Genomic DNA, 27,328 nt, shown 5'->3' with positions numbered 1-27,328 from the left:
ACCTCCAGAGCAGAGTCGGGTAGCGGTCCGTGCCGGGACGGGCGACCGGTCCGCGCCGGGGTGTGCAAAGGAGCGTGTGTGCGGCTGGAGAGCGGCGATGCGAACAACAATGCGCCCGCGCCCGGGGCCGGGCTGGGCTAGCGGCCGCGCGGGCCGGGGTCGGGAGGCAGGGCAGGGCCGCGGGTCCGCGCGCGGCGGCGCCGGGCTTACCTTGACTCGGCCTCGAGGCGCGCGCGGGGCCGGCGTGCTCGGGGGCCGGACAGCGGCGGCGGCGGCGGGCGGATGGCGGCGGCACAGCGGTGGCGACAGCGGGGAGGGCGCGCCCGGGGCCTCGTCGCGCTCCGGCTCGGCGGACTCCGGCTCGCGCCGCGGCCGCGGGTGCTGCCGGGGGGCGCGGCGGGCGCAGCAGAGCGGCGGGCGGCGGCGGCGTCGTCGAGCGGTGCAGACAAAGGAGGGGCGGAGGGAGGAGACGGAGGGTGTGGGAGAGGCGGCTTCACCGGCGCGGGCGGCGGCGGCCGCGCTCCTCTCGCTCCTCAGCAGCGGGGACCGAGAGAGGGAGCTGTGTCTGAGAAGACGCCAAAATCCCCCTTAGCGCTGCCTGCGGGAGGGGGAGGGGGCACAAGATGGCGGCGGCCGGGGGGGCGGGAGTTCAGCTCATGGATCCCGGCGGGCGGCGGAGGGGAGACCGGGCCGGCGGCGGCGGCGGCGGCAACGGGCGGGGGAGGGGGCTGATCCCGCGTCTCCCCTCAGCAGACAATACAAGCGCCTCGGACCGAGTCCCCGAACCTGCCCTAGCCAAAATGGCGGCCGAGAAAGAGCGGAAGTGACGTAAGTACCTCATTAGCATAAGAGGACTCATTGTCCAGCTAAGTAGGGGGGGCAGTGGAGACAGCACCCCTAACCCCTTTTTCCCCAGGGGGGGTTCCTCTCACTCCCACCTGTGCTTGCACCTAACTTTTCCTGAGGGAGGGTGCTCCCAGCACCCCCACCCCCGCCTGAGGGAAATTATATAATCCCCACTGAAGGGGGGAGCTCTCGCGAGAACCAGGCGGATTTGCCATTGACCCACTAGGAGGCGCCGCGGATAATGGCCGCAGTGCGCTCCCGGGGCCCGTGTGCTTGGCGGGCGCCTTCCTCTGGCCGCAGCGCCGGCGGCGGAGGCAGAAGCAGCGGGCCGCAGCACGCCCAGCACTCAGTCAGGTGGCCGTGCTGGGGATCCCTGCGCGGGCCCAGCTGGGCCTGGACTACATCTGGCGGGAGGGGTGTGCGGGGCGGCCTGGGGCGGCTCCACGTGCTCAGATGCCCGTGCTTCCACGGCTGAGAAGCGGCGGGAAGGCGCCGGGACACCTGGCCGGTCGCCCCTGACGCCTCCTTCCTTAAATGAGGTGTGAGGGCCTCGTGCTTCACACAGCGACTTGAGATGAGACACAACCCCATGGATGCCTTAGCCCTTCCTAGTGGGGTATTCGGTGCAGAGGGGCCGAGATTTTATTAAGGTCCGCCGTTACCCTGTGACTTGACATTCTTCCCAGTCACAGGATGGACTCTTCTCTTTGACCTGAATTAAAAAAAAAAAAAAAGGAATCCTAGTGCCTTGAGGCCACCCAACTGGTGAAACTTCAGGATGAGAAGTGATGTTGCCAACAGGCGCATTGGCTCTCTGCACGATCCTTAAAACAACACACTTTGTAGTCCCAGGGACATAGCTTTTGGTCCTCCCGCAATCTGGGTAGCATAAAACAGCACATGGTTGCCTTGTATATTTAGGTCAATCCCAACCAATACATTATCTCCTCAACACGTTTGAACCAACCTTAAAAGGTTGGTTAAAGTATCATTATGATTTAAAGTATCACTGCTTGGTTAAATGTATTGACAAGTAATAGATGTCAATACTGAAGAATTAACCAAGCCTATTTCCTTAATATGTTGATTTTTACGTAAATACACCTGTCCTTTGCTGTTTCTTTACATTTCAAGTTAACACAGTTTCAGGCCATACTTAACATCCGAAAATAATCTGAGTTCGCTGCAAGTAGTATAAATTGTGGTTACACATAGCTGTTCAACGCCTAAGACTTCAGTTAGCCCTGTTTAACAAACTTTTATACAACGCATTTCTGCAACTGTGATAAAATGTATCTTTAAAAACCAAGTCAGTACTTCAAGGGAAAACAGCTGAAAAAAGTCGTGGAAAAAGGGGTTGGGGCAAAGCATTTGATTCAGAGAACTAAGATAAAGAATCTAATTACACACTGCAGAAGACAGACAAAAACTAATGAAATAAAGTAAGTTTAAGTTTAGTTTTCCTTGGATATACGTAGATTTCCATATAGTGATAATACAAATACAAAGGGAAAACATCTGGATTTCATCTTTGGCCTCATTTACAAAGCAAAATGGGATGCTGAATTCAGATGTAAATATTTAATTTTACAGTGTTTCAGCACCAGATTTACTACAAAAATGCATCTAAATATTCCAGATTCTTTTCTAAATGACTTCCAAATGCTTTGAGTCTTCACTGCTCAAATACTCTCTATGGTAAATTCCAAGAGTGACAGTGTTGTGATAATGATTGTGGGAATAACTGAAAAGATTTAAAGGGCAAACATTATCTACTTAGTGAGTATCTGAGAAGGCAGTACTATCTCTATAGTAGGTTCTCTAAGGCTGTTACTTAATTTCTGCTCCACATACTTGACACTGAGAACTCAACTTTGAGTTTAGGTTAAGAAACAATGAAATCTAACCACTCCAAAAAACCTGAGAAGATGACATTTCTATTATCTTAGCTTAAAACTAATTTCACATCAAGCACTGATGAATTTTCTTGTTATGAAGGAGAGAAGTCTCTTCCCCAAGGCAGGCAGGTCCCTCACCGGCCAGCTGGACAGTTCTGGACATAAGGGAAACAGAGCAAGAGTGGTCCTTATTGGAATGTGTACTATGGGTTCAACGGGTGGTTTTAATGTTCAAAACGACACCAGAGCTTTTATAGTCTGGGATTCATTTCTGGTAGAATCTGTCAGAAATGCAAATGAAAAATTAGACTTTCAATTTTTTTTTCTTTTAAAAAAGACAGGGTCTCACTCTGTTGTCCAGGCATGATCATAGCTCACTGCAGCCTTGACCTCCCAGACTCAAGTGAGCCTCCCACCTCAGCCTCCCAAGTAGCTGGGACCACAGGTGAGTGCCACCACACCCAGCTTATTTTTTTATATTTTTGTAGAGACAGGATCTCCCTATGTTCCCTAGGCTGGTCTCAAACGCCTGTGCTCAAGCCATCCTCTTGCCTTGGCCTCCCAAAGTGCTGGGATTACAGACATGGACCACTGTGCCTGGCCTCAATTTCTTCAGCAGCCAAATTAAGCCAGGAAAATCTAGTAATTACGAATATTGTTCAATAAATAATTTAGAGACACCTCTTACTTTTATTTCCAGAAGAAAGTCAACTTAAACTTACTTGCTCAAAGCACGCCCTTACTCAAATTTTAAAAGATACTACATGACCATAACCTATGCTACAGTTAGAAATTAACTGATCTCTTCTGAAACACCTACTTTAGAGAAAGTGGGTAAACGTAATATTTGCCCTGGCTTTACTGGATAGCTTAGCCTGAATTTTAACTGGCAGAACACTTTTCTAAATGGAGAGAAGAGCTTAAGGCAGAGATTTTTCAAATTAGTAGGGATGTGAGCTTTGCTGAGGGTCTTTAATATGAAAACAAGTCTTTTGAGGAAAAAATTGTTATATAATTCAGTAAGATGTTTAATAATTACTGTAGCAGCTAAAGTTTCTGCCTCAGTGTCATTAATATTTTTCCTTACTGATAGAGGTTATTGCTCAAAAGAGAAAAAAATGGCTATGTAATCAACTGCTGCCAAATTGTTTCCCAATTCACAATATGCATTTTAAATAGACCTGCTTTGGTAGATGAAATGGTTAATCAATTCAACAGCTGAAAAGAACCCAACTGTAAATGCCTGCTCTAAATGCATTTTCTAGTTTAAGAAATTTGAGATACATTTTTAAGGAAAGGGCAGAGGTATGTATTTCTTTTTCAATTCCTACAGACACAGCCACAAACATTTCATCAGATAACATTATCTTACTTCTGATACCTATTAGGTATAAAGGTCTATGATTCCAGTTTTTAATAAAGACTATTTCAAATTATTCCCCATGTAAAAAATTCTACATTCACATACTCTAATGAAGGCAGCAATACTTTATGCAAAAAAAAAAAAAACCATATATATTTATTTATAGGTCTCAATACAGCAAAATGTAAACGAAAATTAAGAACATTGCTCATTAGGCCAGCAACTTTAAAATCATTTAATTTGAAATATAAAATAGGTGGTCTTCATAAAAAGATGCATGAAATTTACCTTACCTTATGTTTTATACTTTAAGAGTACATTTTATAAAAATCAGTAACCAGGCTTCTTTCATGTATAAACTGAAATGAACATAAGTATAAATGAGTATCTTTCTTTTATGTAGTAGCAAAAAGAGTCAATAATCCTTTCAAGAAAGATACTATTTCATTTCCTCCCAACTTGGATTCACCATAAACACGATCCACAAATGATATTGGAACCTAGTTAAAAAAAAAATAAAATTAACGTTAGTCTTTTAAAAAAAAATTAGGCAGCTTAGCAGGTATACCACATTACCAACACAACAGAAATAGGATTAGTACTATAACAGAGGTCCTTAAAGTAAGTATAAAATTAGGGGATTCTTAAAGCAACTGTGTGTATCTCCAAGTCTTTAAAATTAAACATGCATTATCTAAAGATAGGTCATATGAACCAAACCTACAACTGTTTAAAAAGCACTGATTCTAGGTATTATCTTGGTTTACTCAAGTTTCAGTTGGCATTTCAAGGAAAAGTTATACTCCAAAAGTAAAATGGCCTTTTGCTCAGATTTTTCAGTTGTCAAATTTAGCTATAATGGTTTAGCATTAAGTAAAATAGCTTGTAACTTCTACAAGAAAAGTGACATTCCAGGTTAGGTATTTTCTTGCTCTGAGTAAGAGTTTTACTATTAAATGAGGAGAGTCTTCCCTACCCTAAGAGCTCACTCACTAGCCCTAAATAGTACAGATCACCACTCCCTTGCTCTGTAATTCCTGATCTTCACTGACTAACAGGAAATGGACATACAGAACTCATCATTCATTTTAAAGTATGGTGGCCATTGGCTGTGACAAAAAGAAGAGAAGCAAAGAGACTCAGTCCATAATGCTGACTGGTTAGAAGAAAGGGCTAGGATTGAGAAAGTACCAGGAACTTTTTTTTTTTTTTTTTTTTTTTTTTTTTTTTTTTTTTTGAGACGGAGTCTCGCTCTGCCGCCCAGGCTGGAGTGCAGTGGCCGGATCTCTGCTCACTGCAAGCTCCGCCTCCCGGGTTCACGCCATTCTCCTGCCTCAGCCTTCCGAGTAGCTGGGACTACAGGCGCCCGCCACCGCGCCCGGCTAGTTTTTTGTATTTTTTAGTAGAGACGGGGTTTCACCATGTTAGCCAGGATGGTCTCGATCTCCTGACCTCGTGATCCGCCCGTCTCGGCCTCCCAAAGTGCTGGGATTACAGGCTTGAGCCACCGCGCCCGGCCTAGGAACTTTTAATTATTTAAAAGAGAATGCTGACTGTTAATGTTTTAAATCTTACTGTTCAAATGTACTAATGTAAATTTTTACCCTTTGTGCCTGAATATTCTAAACAACTAGAAGACCTCTACAATTTAGCAGTTATGGAAGTTAAACTTTTTATTACAAAAATTCTAAACCTTACTGCTCCTTTACCAGGAACATGACATACTATTTAGCATCAGTTGCGTACCTCGCCAATAGTATAATTCAGCTGTCTTGCCCGAACAATCATCTCCATCTGGAAGACGTAGCCTTTAGAAACACATTTTTCCATTAATTTCTCTAGAACTTCTTTTCGGTATAATCTGTAAGAAATCAAAAATATATATCAACATCTGGATAAATACACGTGCCTACATGTATCCTGACCTTTCAAAGAGTTCACTGGTATGTATAAAGCCTAAAACTTTGTAAACAGAAAAGCTTGCCATTGGTAAACAGAAAAGCTTGCACACTTGATGATTATGATACATTTCTCCTAAGCAAGAAAGGTCATTAAATATTTGCTAAATAACTTAGAATAATTTTGAAAATGAATTATCAATATCTTTTATAGAATTATTTTCCCATCATACTATCAGAAATTAGTGAAATACAGTAAAATGAATCATTTGATGCAGAACCATCATTATTTAAGATTTTCCTAAAATTTAAAGTTGAAAGAAACTGTTCCAAATATTGAAACAACTGGGTGGACAGATGATGATGAAGCAACAATATGTATTAGATGACAAGAAAGAATCTCGTATTAACAGTCATTTCCCAATAAATGTTTATGATGAGTTTCAATTTCTCATGATTTCCTTTATAAATTCCCTAGGATAAACTTAAGTTGCTCTAGGATGAGCTTGGGAAGCTTGGTTAAAACAGGAACGAGGCATCACAGGATAGAAACAATCCTGGTGGATTCACCTATCACCAATTGAGGTCACAGATAGACACTTAACAGCGGGTGAATGTGCAGCCTAACTTTAGATGGACTGCAGGCCAAACACCAGATTTACAAAGATAGCGGAATTGGGCAGTCCAGGGGTAAACCCAAGCACTTTCTTCAGTAACGAAATAGCAGGGAGCTCCCTATTTTCAGAGTCACAGACACTTTACTTTTTTTTTGTTTGTTTGTTTTAAAAGATCAGTGTTTCAGTTGGTAGGGAGGCAGCGATTTCTACCTTTTTTTGTGGGGAGAGGGGAGAAAGCAGGAAGAGGCAGTTTGGTGTAATTTTGTTCTCTTCAAAGTTAAGGCTATCTGGACCTACTATGCCTCAGGGTTTCACTCTGAATCCACATTTTTTTCCCTCAGACTTCTAACGCGACCTTATCTTTTGACTATGAAGTGGGTATAGGACAGTACAGCCCTTAGAAAAACATAACAGCTTAGTGTGTGCATTCCTTTATCCACATAGTTTCCTTAAGGATTCAAAGGAATAAATTTGGAATAAATATGGAGAGAGGAGAATCTGATGGTAGCAGTATTTATTCAATAACAAATATTTATTGACCAATGTACTGAGTATCAGGTACTATTTTATGTTTTGGTGTTAGGGAGTGAACTTAAAAACTCAATAAAGATATATAATATGTCAGATGCTGTTAGGGGAGTGAGCACTGGGATGGTGGGCTGCGAAGAACTATGATACCGATGGGACAATGTTTCCGCATTACCTTTATTTATATATTTGTATTTTTGGAGACAGGGTCTCACTCTGTTGTCCAGAGTACAGTGGCACAACCATGACTAACTGCAGCCTCAACTTTCCAGGCTCAAAAGATCCTCCTACCTTAGCCTCCCACATAGCTGAGACTACAGGCACGTGCCACCGTGCCATGCTAAGCAAGAAAGGCCATTAAATATTTATCCTAAGCAAGAAAGGTCACTAAATATTTGCTAAATAATTTAGAATAATTTAGATTTTTTTTTTTTTTTTTAGGTTTTGTAGAGATGGAGACTCACTATGTTGCCAGAGCTGGGGTCTTGAACTCCTGGGCTCAAGATATACTCCCATCACTGGCCTCTCAAACGTGCTGGGATTATAGGTGTGAGCCACCACATCCAGCCAGCATTACTTTAAAATTGGGATTAGGCTATGAAATATTTCCTGACTTTAAGAGTTGCTTTATTCCCCTTAAGAATCATTTTCTAAGATTTCTTTTCACTGCCACCTCCCTCCTCCCCATCCACATGATATATTTAACACTGCGGCCAGTAAAGTAAAATGTTACATGAAGCCATATAATCCCATAAATAGGATTAGGATCCAGGTGATCTATGCTATTAAATGGCTTTATATTAGACTGCAGCCTTTCCAGGATTCCTTTTCTTATTTAGTAAAAAGCACCTGCTTCCTAAATCTAGGGATTTAACGACAAAAATGAACTTTGTCTACCGACAAGTGAACTTTAATGCATGTATTTAAGAAACCACCACTCAAATGAGAAGACAATGAGATTTAACTATTTAAAAAGTTTTTTGGGCCAGGTGCGGTGGCTCATGCCTGTAATCCCAGCACTTGGGGAGGCCGAAGTGGGAGGATCACCTGAGGTCAGGAGTTCAAGACCAGGCTGACCAACATGGAGAAACCCCATCTCTACTAAAAATACAAAATTAGCCGGGCATGGTGGCACATGCCTGTAATCCCAGCTACTCGGGAGGCTGAGGCAGGAGAATCTCTTGAACCCAGGAGGCAGAGGTTGTGATGAGCCAAGATCGTGCCATTGCACTCTAGCCTGGGCAACAAGAGCGAAACCCTGTCTCAGAAGAAAAAAAAAAAAAAAAATTCTGCAATTAACAGGTTCATTTTTGTCTGTTTGGCTGCTCTGTCATTTATACAGAACACAGTTAATCACTGCTCTCAATATATGAAAATCCAGAACTCCCAGGCCATCCTTCAACCCCATCCCCTCCACTAATCCTTGTAAGGTTCTGATGCAGCAAAGCACCCTCACCCCATTCCTCTCCGTGTGGGTTTTTCTTCACAACCTCTATCTCCACAACCAGTTACCCTGAGTTTTTATTCAAAACCATCAAAACTGTGGCCTGTGAAATCTACACTGGCCCTTCCCTCTGTAGAGAGATTTTGTGAGTGCCACTATTCTTTGCATTGTTGCCACGTGGCAATCAGAGAGAGAGAGAGAGATATATATTTTTTGAGACGGAGTCCTGCTCTGTTGCCCAGGCTGGAGTACAGTGGCGCGATCTCAGCTCACTGCAACCTCCACCTCCCGAGTAGCTTGGACTACAGGTACACCACTATGTCCGGCTAATTTTTTGTAGTTTTAGTAGAGACAGGGTTTCACTGTTAGCCAGGATGACCTCGATCTCCCGACCTTGTGATCCACCCGCCTCAGCCTCCCAAAGTGCTGAGATTACAGGCATAAGCCACCATGCCCAGCCTTTTTTTTTTGTTTTGTTTTTTTTTTGACAGTCCTCCTCTGTCACCAGGCTGGAGTGCAGTGGCGCAATCTCAGCTCACTGCAACCTCTGCCTCTGGGTCTCAAGCGATTCTCCTGCCTCAGCCTCCTGGGTAGCTGGGATTACAAGCACACGCTACCACACCCGGCTAATTTTTGTATTTTTAGTAGAGACAGGGTTTCCCCATGTTGCCCAGGCTGGTCTTAAATTCCTGACCTCAAGTGATCCACATGCCTCGGCCTCCCAAAGTTCTGGGATCATAGGCGCAAGCCACTGCCCATCCACCAGCCACCGCCCATCCGCAATCAGAGATCTTCATCATATCACAAATGACTCTTTAGCCTTAGGGTATAGCCTCCCCTCTCTTTCATCCCCAAGTTCAGCTCTCCAGTCTATTTGCTTTTTCGTTCCAGAGAGGCTTCATTTTTCTTTTTGACTGTCAACAGCCAGGTCCTAATTTGTGTGTGTGCGTGTCAATTCTCACATTTAAGGACTTAAATTTTCCTGCATCAAGCAAAGGACCGAACAATCAACATTATTTAGTGGAAAAAAGTATCAACGAATATAAATTATTAAGTAATGTATGGGGGGCTTGGGGCCACTAAAGTAGATGCAGGGGCATTTTATAGTTTCAGAGATTAAAAAAAAATCTGGCAAGTTTTGTCATTTGCCATGGTCAGTCACACAAAGCAGCTCACATCTACTACAGCAAATCTAGACCACCACCCCATACACCCAGAAACAGACACACAGAACTCAGAGGGACCGAAGCTTTGACCAAATTAAACAACAACAAAAATTTCCTTAAACATGGAGAACAAGGTAAGTGAGAGAGCTCTATATAAATATTAAAAAGTTTAACCTTTTCTGTGGACAATGCTGTTAGTATTCATATGAAATGCAGAAAATTACTGAAGTATGTGCTGTTCTTTGGAACAGATTATCAGTAATAGCAACATTCCAAAGAGCAGTTGAGCCTTAATACTAATGTTAAAAAGCACACAAACCTAACTGCCTTCAACTTTTTCAAGGAAAAGCACAATATGTCTCCCGATATGTTTAGGTTTCATTAGCAACTTTTAGGAATTTTAGTCTGCCTTTTTAGTATCCCAGTATGCATACAAGGTGGAAATGTAAAGTGTTTCTTTAAAATATCCATTGTAAAGAAGTCAGCCAAGAAGTTATATAAAAATTGTGGAAATTTTCACTGTACCTGAAACTTCCTGTTAAATCAGATGCTCCTGGTCTCAGCAATATCTGAGTTAAAAAATTGGCCCCACGGCTGCCAAATAAAACAATCAGATTTTCTTTACAAAATACAATTTATAAACAAGAGAAACACATTGAAGAACAGTGTTAAAATGCTATACTAATTTCATAAATGTAACATTAATTTCATAAAAATGTTATTTATCTAGAACAAAAGAGAAATTTTTGGTCAATGAAAGGAGACCTGGCTAGGTGCGGTGGCTCACACCTGTAATCCCAGGAGGCCAAGATGGGTGGATCACTTGAGCCCAGGAGTGACCAGCCTGGACAACTTAGCAAAACCCCATCACTACCAAAAAAAAAAAAAAAGGTATACATATATATATATATATATATATATATATATATATATATATATATAAATACATATGTAAACCTAAATACATATATATAAAAACACAAATATATATACATAAATTAGCTGGGCATGGTGGTGCGTGCCTGTAGTCCCAGCTAATGGGAAGCTGAGGCAGGCGGATCACCGGAGCTCAGGAGTTCGAGGGCAACCTGGGCAACATGGTGAAACCCCATCTCTACAAAAACAAAAATTAGCCGGGCATGGTGGCGCGTGTCCACAGTCCCAGGTACTCAGGAGGCTGAGAAAGGAGAATCGCTTGAGCCCAGGAGGCAGAGGTTGCAGTGAGCTGAGACTTTAACCCAGGTCTGTCTGAAATCGATCTTAATTAAAATAACACTATAATTATGGAGAGAAACCCTACATATTTAGTCTACAAGTATGGAACAGGTCACATAAATTAAAACTGGAGGTCCAGTATAGTAACTTTTGCTGAATGAGGCCGTTTCTACCAAAGGTCCAAAGGTTTATACTGATTTTTCCTTAATAAAAAACATCCAGGCTCTAATCACAGGAAAAACTGTAAGAAACTATCTGGGAATATTTACCGGAAATTATAACCTGATCCCACAAATCCCAGGCAGCATGATAGCTAATCCAAATACTTGCTATGAATACACTTCCAGTAGTTATACTAATAAAGAAGTTGTAACACATGTACCTACCTGATTATTTTTCTTTTCAAATCCCAGCCATATACACCTCCATTTCCTTTGTAGCGAGTTCCAGAGACAATATCAAAATTGCCCTCCTTTTGCTTCCTGTAGAATAAATTAGCTGTCAATTAGAAAAAGCCATTTCAATGTCATTTTCATGAGCTACACAAAACTTTTAAGAGAAGCCAACACAGGCTGAGTGCAGTGGCTCACACCTGTAATCCCGGCACTTTGGGAGGCCGGGGCGGGTGGGTCACAAGGTCAGGAGTTCAAGGCCAGCTTGGCCAAGATGGTGAAACCCCATCTCTACTAAAAATATAAAAATTAGCCTGGCGTGGTGGCGGACACCTGTAATCCCAGCTACTCAGAAGGCTGAGGCAGAGAATCGCTTGAACCCAGGAGGCAGGCTGCAGTGAGCGGAGATCATACCACTGCACTCCAGCCTGGGCGACTCCATCTCAAAAAAAAAAAAAAAAAAAAAAGTCGGGCACAGTGGCACATGCCTTTAGTCTCAGCTATTTGGGAGGCTGCAACGGGAGGATCGCTTGAGCCAGGGAAGTTGAGGCTGCAGCGATCTGTGATTGTGCCACTGTACTCCAGCCTGGGTGACAATGGAAGACCTTGTCTTTCAATTTCCCCAATACCCTTCCATTCTGTTCTTGCCTTCTCTGAAGCAAATAATACTAAAAAACAGCCTGATGTCCTGCCACACTTTTCTTTGCCTACAGAAAGATAAAGACACACATATACCCCTAGGATTTTTGTCTGCATTTACAAAATTGGAATGCAAAAAAAGTACATTTTGTGACCTGGCCTTTGTCAGTTAACGATACAAATCATGGAGTCAGATGTAGTGGCTCACGCCTGTAATCCCAGCACTTTGGGAGGTGGGTGGATCACTTGAGGTCAGGAGTTCGAGACTAGCCTGGCCAACATAGTGAAACTATCTCTACTAAAAATACAAAAATTAGCCAGGCTTAGTGGCACGTGCCTGTATTCCCAGCTCCTCAGAAGGCTGAGGCAGGAGAACTGCTTAAACCTGGGAGGTGGAGGTTGCAGTGACTGAGATTGTGCCACTGCACTCCAGCCTGGATGACAGATCGAGCTTCCATCATAAAACAAAAACAATGCAATCATGGAATCATAGACATCCCTATAGGTCAAGAGAGCTCTTTCCTATTCTTTTTAATAGTTGCAAAACTACTTCATAGAATATTCAACTCACACACCTCTGTGGTTGTCTTCATGGTGCCCCACCCTCTCAACCACAATAAACAGTGCTACAATAAACCTTTCTTTTTTTTCTTTGAGATGGAGTCTCACTCTGTTGCCAGGTTAGAGTGCAATGGCGAGATCTTGGCTCACTGCAACCTCCACCTCCCGGGTTCAAGTGATTCTCCTGCCTCAGCCTCCCAAGTAGCTGGGACTACAGGCAAGTGCCACCATGCCTGGCTAATTTTTTGTTTTTCTAGTAGAGACGGGGTTTCACCATGTTGGCCAGGATGATCTCTATCTCTTGACCTCATGATCCACCTGCCTCGGCCTCCCAAAGTGTGGGATTACAGGCATGAGCCACTGTGCCTGGCCACAATAAACATTTTTATAAACTGCTTAGACTCCCCAAAATGGAATATACTGGAATTGCCCAAATGAAGCCTGAGTATTTTTAATTCTAACACGTGTTTTCCCAAATTCGAACACATATTTTCCAAAAGGGTTATAGCAACTTATATTTGTATGTCCATTTTTTACCATCTTATTGGTACTGGATATTACTGCTCTGAAAGTTTTTAATTTTGTTAAACTAATGGATAATAAAATGGTAACACGCAGTTATTTTGTGTTTATTTCCTTGACTACATCCCAGGAAGAACGTCTTCTTTTATTAGCCATTTGGATTTCTCCTATAGATGGTCTGTTTGTATCTTTTTGCCCATTTTCTACTCTACAGGTTAAAGAGGCTTTTGCGCACTGGAGATATAAGCAAAAAAGGTATAAGGTGACTTTATGCAGAGATCGAAGGATGAGCAGCAGACGGTCATCAAGGAGCATGGAAACAGCATTTCAGGCAGAGAAGCATGCTTATGGCATGGAAAGGAAAGGAAGGAGCACAAGACAGAGGAAGGAGCACAAGACAGAGGTCAGAAAGGGAGGCAGAGGCCAACAAACACATAGGGGCTTGAGGGACGAGGGAATGAGCTTGAATTTTTCCCTAGATGTTAGCGGGAACTCCCTGAACTATTCTAAACTGGAGGGCCAATAATCTGATTGTTTTTGTGTATCTAGCTTAAACTCAGAACAGCTTCCAAAATCTTATTCACAGAGGTTTTGTGATCTTTGGGCTAAGAATATAATTATATTGCCTACAAATAAATTATGTATACTTTACTAATATTTAACTAAATTCTTGTGTTATTGTATTAACATTTCCATGTTTAATGATAGCTAGCATGCCTATCTTAATGAATTTACTGGAAATGATTCAGCATTTCACTATTTGGTGTGATATTTGTATTAGGACTGGGTTATTTTTATTATGCTTAAGAGGTTTCCTTCTATTCTTAAAGTTTTAACTAGAAAATGGTAGTAAATAATATCTCCTTTAGCATCTACAGAGTTAACCACACTACTCTGTTAAGATAATGAATGAATTATGAGTGATCACCAATAATGAGCCATTCTGGCATTCCTGGAATAAACTCTTTTGTTCATGGTGTTTTACTCTAATAACTCAAGGCTTAATTCCATTTATCAAAGAAGCCGTCTTCCACCTTTTTCTGTGGTCTGAAAGAATTCAGATTAATGAAGGAACTACCTATTGATTTGCTCCTCAGGACTCCTAAAGTACATCATTTAGTCTCAAATGTGTGTTGTATGTGTGTGTGTCTACTATCTATACAGATAAATATTTTAGAGACAAGGTCTCACTCTGTCTCAGGGTTACCAAGACTAGAATGCAGAGGCATGATGATAGCTCACTGCAGCCTTCAAGTCCTGGGCTCATGTGATCCTCCCACCTGAGCCTCCTGAGTAGCTGGACTACAGGCGCATGCCATTGTGCCTGGCTAATTTTTGTTATTTTTTTTGTAGAGATAAGGACTTGTTTTGTTGCCCAGGCTGGTCTCAAACTCCTGACTTCAAGCAACCCTCCTGCCTTGACCTCCCAAGCTTTGTTTATATTTTTGATAGAAAAAAATAGTACGTATATTTTTGCTTAATAAAAAATGAAAATAAGCCCAAAACCAGTAAGATAAACGGTTCCAGTCATATTTCTTTCAAATATTAGAAATAGTACCTACCTAATAAATTCAGGAATAAATTTTGGCTGAAATTTGGAAAGAATAAACAGTAAAGTCAGTAAAATAGGCTAAGATTATCATAAATAGCTAATAAAGAAACATACCACTTACATGGTGTGAGAGATCAGCATCCATAATAATTACGTAGTTTCCTGTGGCATGTTTCATTCCATGAATATATGCAGTTCCTAAAAATGAAAGTATATCCATTCAAGAAAGTCAACAGAAATCTTAACATATACATTTGAACATGGAGGAAACTGTTCAGCACCTGAAGAGCATACATTAGTCCTCTAAAAGTGGTATTAATAAATCGGTATTTTTCACCTTAAGTACACAGGTTCATGTATATTACATATATAATCAAGAAGGTAGCTGGCCACACACCCCCATTCAGATGTCAATTTAATAGAAAAGATCATACCTCTATTTCAGTTGAGCAAATAGTTTATAAGTTCAAAAGTCTGAGATTATGTAGCAATTATCACATTCTCATGCTTTAAAAACCCATCTGGTGTTTCCTTAGCATCCCCCTAAGAGACTGATGAAGTCAGACCCTTCCTTAGAGCTCCACATTTACAAATCAGCTTCCTACTTAACATCTCCTTGTGGGTATTTCAGAAATCTCAAAGATAACATCGCAAAATCATCTTCCAATTCTCTACCTCTCTCTTACAGGCCACCTCTCCAGGAAATGGCACCAACTATCCAATTGCTCCATCCACAGGTCTAGAGATGACTCTTGATTTCCTACTTTTAACCATAACTTCTAAACTATAATTAAGTCCTATTGATTCACCACCCAAAACATTTCAATTCCCTCTTTCTTGTCGATCGTCACTTAGTTCCAGGTGCTACCTTCTGATGCTTAGATGACTACCTAACAAGCCTCCCTGCTTCTGCTCTTCCTACCTCTAAGTCCACTTCCACAAAAGCCACACACTGTCTTTTACACCGTACGCCTGGTACGCTAGATCCCTGCTCTGGTATTTGGGGCCAAAGGCCTTGCTGATAATTACTTAGCCAGCTCCATGCCTCAAAGTCCCACAGGGACTTGGCAGGCTAGGCTAACTGGTCAGGAGCAGGACTTGGGGATTCCTGCATTCTCTAGTCCAGACACCTCACAGGTGTTTTATAAGCAAGGCTGAACTCTTCTAACTTATTTTGTTAAGAAGTGAATATCGGCTGGGTGTGGTGGCTCATGCCTGTAATCCCACCACTTTGGGAGGCTGAGATGGGTGGTCACTTGAGGTCAGGGAGTTCAAGACCAGCCTAACCAACATGGTGAAACCTCATCTCTACTAAAAATACAAAAAATTGGCCAGGTGCGGTGGCTCACGTGTGTAATCCCAGCACTTTAGGAGGCTGAGGCAGGTGGATCACCTGAGGTCGGGAGTTTAAGACCAGCCTGACCAACATGGAGAAACCCTTACCTCTGACTGGGAATTTCCCACAGTTCTAGCTCCTGCCAGGCAGCCCCCACCCCATCATTCTAGCTCCCTCTGGGCAGCCCAGGTTCTTAGGCTCTTAAAACATCTCTTCCTGCTGTTGCTCCATCCCTAGGGGTGGCAGTGACCTCCAGCTGTTACTAATCTTAGTAGCCTCACTGCTCCATTTGGTTTCTCAGGAACTCCTTCACCAGTGTAACCAGCGACTCAGTATTAAATTCCCTACACCGAAAGACTTACAGTGGTTTCTATTGTCCTGAGTGGGCCTTGACTTATACAGGCAACCCAAGTTATACCATTTAAATGTCATTAAGATCATTAAAAACCATCACAGTAAGTTACTGTATTTTGGCCCTATTCCAAACTGGGCAAATACACACTGGATCATGTCACCAGGCAAGTAGCAGGTATGAGGGGTTAGAGGTTCCGTGACTTACCTAGTCCCAACTTTTTCTCCCGTGGTTTTAGAAGCTGTAAAATAAGAAACAGCATTTTACACAAAGAAACAGAAATGTTATGTTAAATTTTATTTTATTCAAAAGTGCATACTCATTTTAATAGAAATATAGTTGCACTTGTTAGAACTTAAAGCAGAGTATGGTTAATGTTTTTTTGCCAAAAGGGAAAAAAAAGCATTTGGTAACAAACCAAATAGTTTAACATAGCTTCTGAGGCAAAGCAACATTCTTTAACCCCGACCCTACAATCAAAATTAAAATTTTTTTTTTCTGGTGTCACTCACTCTATTTTAAATAACATGTCCTTACATCTATACTTGAATTTCCTTTTAAACCTATTGATTCCTTCCTAGAAAAATGTAGGACTTACCTCATTATTTCACACCTTCTTGGGAAATCTGATGTTTGTTCTCTCAACTCCCTTTGGGTTTTGAATACTAATATCACTCTTCCTCTATTAACTTATCTTGATCTTATGCTTGGATGACCTCATCTCCTCTACTGGTCCAAGGACATGTCATATTCCTAATTAAATTCTTTCTCTTTTTATTTGTCAATTATTTAGTCCTTCTTAATATTTTTGCTTAATAATTGGAGCCTGACTTTATTTATTTAGTTTTTCCTTTTGGCTGGACACTTAAAAAGTCGAATGCCAAAGTTCTCACTGTGCCCTATGTTTCTGAGGTATGGGGTTCAGGTAGACTCATTAGTGAGCATGTCTTGTCTATCTTGTCCCCTTCTACACTTGCCAGTATATAAGCAGGTTGCCTCTGACTGCAAATCTCTCAACAAAGCATTTTCAATTAAAGCAGGATGAATTTTTTTTTTTTTTCACTACATGCAATCTGCTGGAGGTTTTTATTTGCATGGAATGTTTTTTTCCATCCCTTCACTTTGAGTCTATGTGTGTCCTTACAACTCAAGTCTTTTGTGGGAAGCATATAGTTGGCTCTTTTTAAAAAAATCCATTCAGTCACTCCAGGTCTTTGGAGAATTTAATCCCTTTATATCCAACGTAATTACTAATATGTAAGAACTTCCTACTGCCATTTTGTTAATTGCTTCTAGTTGTTTTGTAGATCTTTTGCTTCTGTCCCTTTCTCCTTTCCTTTATGATTATTTTCTGTACTATCATGCTTTGATTCCTTACTTTTTATCTTTTGTGAATCTACTTTAGGCTTTTCCTTTATGATTACCAAGAGACTTACAAAACCCATCTTATAGTGATAACAGGCTATTTTAAGCTGGTAACAATCTAACTCTAACTGCTAAAAAAAAATCCTCTACACTTACTGCACTGTCCTCATATTTAAAAATTTTTAAGTCATAAAACCCTATTGTTGACATGGACTCTAGGATTGCGCTGTTATCCCTAGGGTAACTTGTTCCGTTGGTCAAGTTATTGGGTCAATTGTGTGTTGCGCTTTGGCTGGTGTAGTCTTGGCATAGGTTGTTTGGAGGTTGGTGACTATAGTTAATAGTATCATATTATATACTTGAAATTTACAGAGAGCAGATCTTAACCGTCCTCATTACTGTCAACTCGCCCCCAAGGGTAACTAAGTGAGGTGATGGACAGATTCATTCTCCAAATGTGGTATTCATTTCAGAACGTATACGTGTATCAAACCATCGCATTATATACTTTAAATATATGTAACTTTGTCAATTTTACCTCAATAAAGCTGCAAGAAAATATGACAAAATATCAATGACTTTATCTGATCTCAAGTTGGGGGATAAAACAAACTACATAAACCAAACATAAGAGAAGCAATCAACATAGGGCAGTTGAAGTCCTTCACAATTTCAGATCTCTGCCTTGTAAGCATTGTGAATAGTTCAGAGTAAGTGCCCCAAATTTCTCTATGGTCCTACCTAGTTAGGTCATTAAAAATGACCTAACCTCTTGCTTCAGTTGTGTCACTTACAGAATTTAAAAAAATATCTTCTTTGGCTTCTTTTCTGAAAGATTCATTTCAGCCAGTTTGAAAGGCTGACAAAGCATCTGTGGTGAATACTTTATCTGAGGTATTCTAACATGGTTTCCATAATCCCTCATCTTCCCAACTAAACATACGTATGTCACTGAAAGCAAGTGTCATCCCTAGCATGGATTAATACTGTTTTTCTTTTTTTGAAGTCACTTTCTTTTTAACTTATTTAAGTATCATAAAACAATGAATGAATAAGGAATTTTATCTGGTAGTAGAGGGAAATCACAACAGTGAATGCAAATTCTTTTCTCATTTTGAATTTTATCAGGTTGATAGGAAAAATGTCTTTGAAGACAACCTTGTTTCAAAATTTGAAAGGTTTAGTAACCATTCCCTAAAATCAATCGATCACATCCTAAGACTGAGGTTTTATGACAAAAGTATTCAAAATGTTGTCTAGTTGATGGTCCCAGATTAAATGGCAGCACATAACTCAGAATGTTGTGAATCAGTGGCCTTCACCCTGGGCTTCTAAAAGAAAACCTGGGGAGCTACTGGCCAGAAATTCGAACCTAGCATTACCGAAAGTCTCTGCTAGAAGCCTGAAAATTTGTCAACTTTTTACCTCCTTCTGTATTCCTATCCATTAGAAGATTTTCAGAGAAGACTTGAGGTGTGACAGACCTGAGTTACTCATCTGTGAGACAGACTGAAAGAATTTCTAGTATAGATTTACCATGTAGTGAGTAACACAGTTCCTTTAGAACTTTTGCCACCAAGACCTCATACAACTGACACTGACCTCTAAGTAGAAAGTATTTCTATTACTGAGATTTATCAAGACCAGATGACTGTTTTTTAAAAATGATGATTAATTTACCATTTCTTGAATTGTAAATAACAATAAAGGTTCTCAAAGGAACTTCTTTCTCTATACCAATGGTTCTGTACTGGAGGCAAAGGATAATTTTTCACCTAAGGAAATATCTGACAATATCCAAACATTTGCGGTTGCCAAGTGGGGAGGAGGGTTTCTAATGGCATCTAGTGAGGAGAGTCCAGATATGGTGCTGAACATCCTACAATGCACAGGACAACCCCCACAGTAAAGAATTAATCTGTCCACACGTCAATAGTGCCAAGACTGAAAAACTCTGGTCTGCAATTATTTATGAATATAAATTATAAAAGCACTCACAAGCATACATAAACACTTATAAATCCAAACCTGTGACCAAAAATAAAATTCATGAAGCCATTATAAAATAAACTCTGTATTTGCCTAAGTAACTTCTATATTAGAATAACAAGTTTCAAGGTGCAGTAGGAAAATCTAAAGTTTAGAACTAAGGAAGTCAATCTACTTCCACAAGACTATTCTATAGACTAAAAATGCCAAGTACTCTGAGAAGTCATTAATGTTTCACAAGAAAACAATAACTTTTTCTACCTACAAGCTCTTAATTTCAGGCAGTATTCTCTAATGAAAATATGAGAATACTTACCGAAAGGGAACAAGAAAGATTAAAAAACACACACTACCAATTACAACCCAATTCTATAATATTCCTTGTCAATTCAGTATCATGCTTTAATTTTTGCCCTTCAAGAATATTTACCTGCAGAATTAGTCATAAACAGAGTTTATCCAAAAGCACACTCTTTGCTGTAAAATGACCATTGACCCAACATACCAAAGATACGTAAAATTTTACGGACAACGAAAATGCATTTAAATCCCAACTGTGTTAAGTTGCTCTTTATCTTTTCAGTTTCTAAACAAATAGGTTGAATTTAAGCATTGTTCATGTCTCATCTTTCCCCTACATAATCACAATTCATATGACAGAAAAATGTTCGTATAACTTACAATTCTGTCTGACCCATAGATCTTCTCCAACTGTTCAGCAACATCCCTTGTTCCATCTGGGCTTCCATCATCTATGATTATAATTTCATAGTTGATTCCACTAAAAAAAATTAAATTTGTATTAATAATTGATGACAGTGTTCTCAAATTTAAAAGTAATTTAAAAATTACTAATTCCTTAAACGTATAAGTGGAGATTTATTGCTATATTGATCATTGAGGAAAACTTCAATTATCAAATGAAATAAATGTCAAATATTTAGTACTTTACCTGCAAACCCAGTATGTTGCTGAAACATGCTAATGTCCTGAGATATTAAAGAATTCTTACCCAGAGAACATACATTTTAGTTCAAAAGAAAATCAGGTAATGACCCATGTATCACATGAAATTTTTTTTTTGAGATGGAGTCTCAAATTTTTTTTTTGAGATGGAGCCTTGCTCTGTCACCAGACTGGAGTGCAGTGGCACAATCTCGGCTTACCTCTGTCTCCTGGCCTCAAGCGATTCTCCTGCCTCAGCCTCCCAAGTAGCTGGGACTACAGGCACCCGCCACCATGCCAGGCTAATTTTTTGTATTTTTAGTAAAGACGGGGTTTCACCGTGTTAGCCAGGATGATCTCGATCTCCTGATCTCGTGATCTGCCCGCCTCAGCCTTCCAAAGTACTAGGATTACAGACATGAGCCTCCATGCCTAGCTATATGAAATTTTATTACCTACTTCGGAAATAGAATTCTGAACCTTAATAGCAAATCTTAGTTACATAAAATATTTCAAAAGTACTTTACACGTTAACTCAAACCAAACTGAGTAACTCTGAGTGATTATTCTTGTTAATTTGATCCAAATAGAATAATCAAATATCAATCTGATTTAATTTCACCTTTTAAAAAAACCTATTTTAGAATGGTGACACAATCTTAAACCACAATTTCAAATAGTTGTGCCTATTACTTCACATTATCAAATTAAAAAAACAAAAGCAGAGTAGCATTACAAAAGATTCCACTGCGCTTCAGAATTAACACGTTACTTCCCATTAACCTCAGGTGGTACGTTTCTAGTCTAAAAACAAACCAACACAATACTTGGTGGATAAATACTACATGGCTGTACATGCGGTCACCCCTACTCCTTCCCTTTTCAAAGACATTTTAAAAATTAATTTTATAAGGAAAAGTTAAGGAGAAAGAAGAAGAGACACAGCCCAATACCTACGACATAACATTCCGTTTTCTCTTGGTCCTGCTCTAAGAAACATATGCAAGAAAATCAACCAGAAAACATATTCCACTGTTAAAAGGCTTTAACAAGTTAGCCCCAGCAAACTTTTAAGACAAGAAAGCAAAACCCTGTGTTATCTATTCTCCAAGAGTAGACACAATGACTTTGGCTTCCCACTGTGCCTTAAATTTGGGCGCTGGTGCCTTTACATGCCAAAATATGTAAGGTGATTTTAATAGACGTGCTGAAAGAGAAATTCCATAAACAAAATGGGGTCGTTAAAAGCAAATTACTGTCCCCTACCACTTCAAAGCAGCTACACCACTTGAGGGTGAGGCAGCTTAAAGATACCAAGCTGGGCTAACTTCAGGTAATTTGATTGCATCTGACAAGAAAAGTTTTGTTTCCTTTATCAAACTCCATTTTGATCTTAAAAGATTCATTCACAAACCATTAAAAGTAAAGATAAACTGTACTACATAAAAAAATTAAGGCAACAAAAAAATTTGCAAAATTAGAATACAAGCCCTGAACGAGATCGGTTGTATGACAGTTAATTTCTTTAATTTACCACTTATAAAAATAAAAATTAAAATAGTAAACAGGAAAAACAAAAACTTTAAAACTTTGAGGGGCAAGGCATGTGCAGGCAGTTATGCAAGGAAATACAATCAAAACAGCAATGGTTTTCACAAACGGGTACTTCCAGCAATGTCAAGTTTAATAATGCTCAGGCTGGCTGGCTGATGGGAAAACAGGCACTCTGAAGAATGGAGAATCCTAACTTGTACAATCTTTTTTTTTCTTTAGAGCAATTGTGAAGAATGGAGAGTCCTAACTTGTACAACCCTTTTTTTCTTTAGAGCAATTTGGCAATAACTGTCCATTTTAAGCACATTTCTGTCTACCTAGCAATCCTACCTCGAATCATTTATCCCCAGTACACAAGTAAAAGTATGTGTGTGTCTGCTGCCAACATTGATGCAATAAAGGAGCACCGCTATGTGTCAAGCACTTTTCTAAATTTAGCTGGAAAATATGGTGTGAACAAAGTCCTTGTTCTTATTTGCAAAGCAAAAGTCAAAAAACAAAAACAACCTAAAGCCGCTGGAAATAATCCAGCTCATTGCCATGACCTGGTTAAATAACACAGCCATATGGAATGTTACCTAACTTCCAAAGTAATTTGCTATGTTTCGATATATTAATATGAAAAAAAGTATTCAAAGATTTCACAGCATGATCCCATTTGTGCAATCGTAAAACAAGTTACTCCGTACTGACTCCAGGACTTTTTGCAGTTTTTAAAAACACTGCATTAACACACTTCCAAATTCGAACTCCACCCACCCCCCCATCCCGGTTCTAACAATCACACCAAACATCCACCAGTGATCAGCGAAGATGCCCTTCTGCTCTCTCCTTTCCAGAAAGGCTATCGTGCCCAGCAATAGCTCCCTAACCCCCACACACCAAACCTCATGCTTATATAAGCACTCGGCACCGGAGTGGAGAGTGAACGCTCTCGCTTGGACTCCTGGCTCTTGCCGCAGATCCTGACCGCCTAGAGGGAGGAGTGGGGTCACGCTTTCAGCCTCGCTTCCAAGTAAAAGAGTGGCCAACCTTTCTACGAAAAGGCGGGGGACGCGAATACTTCATAATAAATGAGTGTCTCACAAAACCCAAGGGCAGGAATGAGAACCCAGGACACGAAGAAAACCCAAGAAGCATCTGTCTCTGCTTCCCTCACAGGGTGGCCCTATCCCTGGGCCTTCCTGCGTGAGGCAAAGAAGGTTGGACAGGGCCGCCTCGCGCAGCCAGCTGCAGACACCCGGGCCGGGGAAGCCAGCTCATCTCATTCCTCGGGGAGGGAGACCTGGTGCGCTACCTCTCGGAGAAGCTTTTCACCAGCAACCACACGATGAGTGGCAGGTTCTCGCGCTCGTTGTAGGTGGGTAAAAGCACCGAATATTTGTCCCGTCGTGGACTGCGCACTTCCAGCTGCCGCCGAGACCTGGGAGGACTACGTCTGACTTCCAAGGAGGCCATGGCGGAACTGAGCCAGACGCCGGAAGCGGAATTACGTAAATGCGCCGCGGAAAAGGACGGGTCGGACCGTACCAAATTCGGAAGCGGGGGATGATCTGTGTGATTGAGCGCTAGTTCTTCTAGAGCTATCGTGTGGTTCAATTACAAATATTCAGGATTTATGCATCTTTAAAGCTTAATCTGAAGATTTCTTCAGGAAGTAAATATGTATTATCATCTTTTCCCAAGCTCCATAAAATTTTTTAGTTTATCCCAGTCGCTAGGAAACAGAAGCCGGAAGCGGAAATGCCTTTTACGACAACTTCCGGAAGAGGTCGCCATGGCTTCCCGGGAGGAGGTACTCGCGTTACAGGCTGAAGTTTCGCAACGTGAGGAGGAATTGAATTCCCTGAAGCAGAAACTGGCGTCGGCCCTTTTGGCGGAGCAGGAACCGCGGCCAGAACGGCTGGTTCCTGTGTCGCCGCTGCCGCCGAAGGCCACTCTTTCCCGAGATGAGATTCTGCGCTATAGCCGGCAGCTAGTGCTGCCGGAGCTGGGCGTGCACGGACAGCTGCGCCTGGCGACCGCGTCCGTGCTAGTCGTGGGCTGCGGTGGGCTTGGCTGTCCACTGGCGCAGTACTTGGCAGCGGCCGGCGTGGGTCGCCTTGGCCTTGTGGACTATGACGTGGTAGAGATGAGCAACCTCGCCCGCCAAGTGCTGCATGGAGAGGCACTGGCTGGCCAGGCCAAGGCCTTGTCGGCCGCCGCCTCGCTGCGCCGCCTCAATTCGGCAGTGGAATGCGTGCCGTACACTCAGGCCCTTACGCCAGCCACTGCCCTAGACTTGGTCCGCCGATATGATGTGGTGGCCGACTGTTCGGACAACGTGCCCACTCGCTACCTGATTAATGACGCATGTGTGCTGGCGGGTCGGCCCCTCGTGTCTGCCAGTGCCTTGCGCTTCGAGGGCCAAATCACAGTCTACCATTATGACGGTGGGCCTTGCTATCGCTGCATATTCCCCCAACCACCCCCAGCGGAGACAGTGACCAACTGCGCGGACGGCGGGGTGTTTGGTGTCGTAACTGGGATCCTGGGCTGCCTGCAGGCCTTGGAAGTGCTGAAAATCGCTGCGGGTCTGGGCCCCTCTTACAGTGGCAGTCTGTTGCTCTTTGATGCCCTGCGAGGGCATTTCCGCTGTATTCGGCTGCGGAGCCGCAGGCTCGACTGTGCAGTTTGCGGGGAACGGCCCACTGTGACTGATCTGCTGGACTATGAAGCCTTCTGTGGCTCCTCAGCCACTGATAAATGCCGCTCCCTGCAGTTACTGAGCCCAGAGGAGCGTATTTCTGTCACCGACTATAAGCGAGTTCTGGATTCTGGGGCATCCCACCTGTTGCTGGACGTCAGGCCTCAGGTGGAGGTGGACATTTGTCGTTTGCCTCATGCCCTACACATCCCTCTGAAACATTTGGAACGCAGGGATGGGGAGAGCCTGAAACTCTTAAAAGAAGCAATCTGGGAAGGGAAGCAGGGCACACAAGAAGAGGCTGCTGTCCCCATTTATGTGATTTGCAAACTGGGAAATGACTCACAGAAAGCCGTGAAGGTCCTCCAGTCCTTAGCAGCAGCTCAAGAGTTAGACTCTTTAACAGTTCGGGATGTTGTGGGGGGCCTCATGGCCTGGGCTGCCAAAATCGATGGAACATTTCCGCAGTACTAAGGTGACCGGTATAGTCTGATGGGAAAGATGTGGATTGCTGTAATGCCTCAAAGATACATTTATTTGAATTTTTCAGTAATATGCATAGGAGCTGGGGATTCTACAGTATCTGTGAATACATGGACTCCTTTTTTATAAGGAGTTTTAAAAATTGTTTTGTATTGTGTGACTTATTAATGGTTTATACTGTTTCTGAGAACCATCATTTTTTTTTCCAGCACACGGAGGGTGTCTTGGACATGTGAGATGTAACGTGACAGGAATTTGTATTTTAAACTGCAGATCATTTACCTGTCCTTATTTTCCACCTCCCCCATCAAAGTGCTTTCTAAATCATTTTCACAGATTATATACTTAGGATCTGTTTACTGTTTAGTTAAGAAATTCTTGGATCTTATTAATATTTCAGATGATAGAATACATCCTACAGAAATACATGTTTAAAATGTAAATTGTTTTAATTATTCAGAAAGGGGGTCCTTTTATTTGGCATTTTGAATTAGTATCAAAATGAGATTTTATTTTTTTTTTTGAGACAGAGTCTTGCTCTATTGCCCAGGCTGGAGTGCAGTGATGCGATCTCGGCTCACTGCAACCTCTGCCTCCCAGGTTCAAGCGATTCTCCTGCCTCAGCCTCCTGAGTAGCTGGGATTACAGGCGCACGCCACCACGCCTGGCTAATTTTTGTATTTTTAGTACAGAGGGGTTTCACCAGGTTTGTCAGGCTGGTCTCGAACCCCTGATCTCGTGATCCGCCTGCCTTGGCCTCCCAAAGTGCTGGGATTACAGGCGTGAAGCACCACGCCCACCATAGATCTTTAAAGTTTACCAAAATAAAGGAAACCACCTTTGTAGTCTGTCAGTGCCTCTTATAAATTGCTACTGTTTTCTTAAAGTTGGTTTCACGGTCCACCTTATGTTGCACACATATAACATTGTGTAAATTGCATACTATGGTTTGACTTGCTTTGGAATCTCCAAGTCGAAGTCCCAACCCTTTGCCTCTCCCCCTTTAATTTGCCTTTTCTCTTTTGATTTAATCTTTTTTTATTCCACCATTTTATACTAATGTAAAATGTGTTTTTGTGTTTGTTTACTTAACATTTTCATAAAATAGTAGGTAGTCTCCCCAACTTTCAATATAGACAACAACATTATAAGTAAAAATTTGATTTGTGAGTGCCTATCAGTGGCCGGTTGAACTGATGGCCTGTCAAAAGGGGGCCTGTTCCTTCACTGCCTGCTGCGTGCAGGCTCATAATCATCAGTTGCTGCTGCTGTTGTTTTTAAAGAATGGCAGAAATCACAGATATAACTACAAAATCTTTGTATCTCTGTTAACCTTTTTTTTTTTTTTTTTAAAAGCTTAAATGCATCATAGACCAGAAAAACCCTCTGCAGACCAGATTTACTTACCAGTTTGCAATTTGTGATATGGAATCTTGTTTTAAGAGGGTGGTATTTAACAAATTCAAAATTAGTGATCACTTTTTAACTGTGAAACATTGTAACTAATTCTTTGAACAGGTATACCTAAAGTATGGTATGCCCTTCTTTTATAAAGATGAAGCAGGTCTCTTATGACTGTTCCTCCCAACAACTTATGGAAGTAAATGACTGAGACCTGGAGTGGAGAACGAAGATGGCTGGCCTGTGTTTTTCATTTCCTTCCAGGGACAACTGATTCTGATACATATCAGGAAACAAATAGCGAGACACAGAAATGATTTCATATTCTAAAGACTGTTGTCCTAAAGTTATAGACAGTTGTAGTTCCTATAAACCTGGTTGTCACTGGGGACAGGCAAGAGCTGATTGACTAAGTGGGAAAAGGATTTACTAAAGTGATAGGAGGTGCTTTGAGAATTTTGGGGATAGATTCAAGCCTATACTTCTAGGAATGATGCCCGAAATCATGCACAAAACTGGCCTTAGGAGAATAGTGTCTATGTTTTACTACTTTATCAAGTACCGGAGGAAACTGCC

The 27,328-nt window shown here is 41.6% G+C and overlaps 4 protein-coding genes across 10 annotated transcripts in view; 2 read left to right on the top strand and 2 right to left on the bottom strand.

The window, feature by feature from the left end:
* ADNP (activity dependent neuroprotector homeobox) overlaps positions 1 to 598 on the bottom strand; it is a 42,766-nt gene extending 42,168 nt beyond the window's left edge. For all 4 annotated transcript variants that reach the window (XM_025398336.1, XM_025398335.1, XM_025398338.1 and 1 more), the window contains exon 1: positions 211 to 598. The gene's annotated coding sequence lies outside the window, so the exon portion shown is untranslated. The remainder of the gene's footprint in view (positions 1 to 210) is intronic.
* On the top strand, positions 217 to 14,068 carry LOC112632595 (circumsporozoite protein-like). The gene is made up of 2 exons (XM_025398343.1): positions 217 to 828; positions 13,304 to 14,068. The coding sequence occupies exon 1, from the start codon at positions 283 to 285 to the stop codon at positions 730 to 732; it is 450 nt and encodes a 149-aa protein (XP_025254128.1). The 5' UTR covers positions 217 to 282; the 3' UTR covers positions 733 to 828; positions 13,304 to 14,068.
* Positions 4,230 to 23,677, bottom strand: DPM1 (dolichyl-phosphate mannosyltransferase subunit 1, catalytic). 4 transcript variants are annotated; one of them, XM_025398340.1, is made up of 10 exons: positions 23,480 to 23,677; positions 20,365 to 20,464; positions 16,537 to 16,570; positions 14,763 to 14,839; positions 14,652 to 14,677; positions 11,362 to 11,457; positions 10,550 to 10,630; positions 10,286 to 10,354; positions 5,854 to 5,968; positions 4,230 to 4,607 (listed from the first exon to the last, which is right to left on the bottom strand). In XM_025398340.1, the coding sequence occupies exons 1-10, from the start codon at positions 23,638 to 23,640 to the stop codon at positions 4,503 to 4,505; spliced, it is 864 nt and encodes a 287-aa protein (XP_025254125.1). In that variant the 5' UTR covers positions 23,641 to 23,677; the 3' UTR covers positions 4,230 to 4,502. The 4 variants fall into 4 exon arrangements, with proteins under 4 accessions (XP_025254125.1, XP_025254124.1, XP_025254126.1 ...); XM_025398339.1 differs by having other exon boundaries at positions 10,526 to 10,630; positions 23,480 to 23,673; XM_025398341.1 differs by lacking the exon at positions 10,550 to 10,630 and having other exon boundaries at positions 23,480 to 23,673.
* Positions 23,678 to 23,778: 101 nt separating this feature from the next.
* Positions 23,779 to 26,979, top strand: MOCS3 (molybdenum cofactor synthesis 3). The gene has a single exon (XM_025399562.1). The coding sequence runs from the start codon at positions 23,846 to 23,848 to the stop codon at positions 25,340 to 25,342; it is 1,497 nt and encodes a 498-aa protein (XP_025255347.1). The 5' UTR covers positions 23,779 to 23,845; the 3' UTR covers positions 25,343 to 26,979.
* Positions 26,980 to 27,328: the final 349 nt, after the last annotated feature.

The sequence above is a fragment of the Theropithecus gelada genome, chromosome 10 (assembly GCF_003255815.1).
Source record: "Theropithecus gelada isolate Dixy chromosome 10, Tgel_1.0, whole genome shotgun sequence".
In the NCBI taxonomy this organism is placed as follows: Eukaryota; Metazoa; Chordata; class Mammalia; order Primates; family Cercopithecidae; genus Theropithecus; species Theropithecus gelada.
This window is presented reverse-complemented; position numbering and strand designations above follow the sequence as displayed.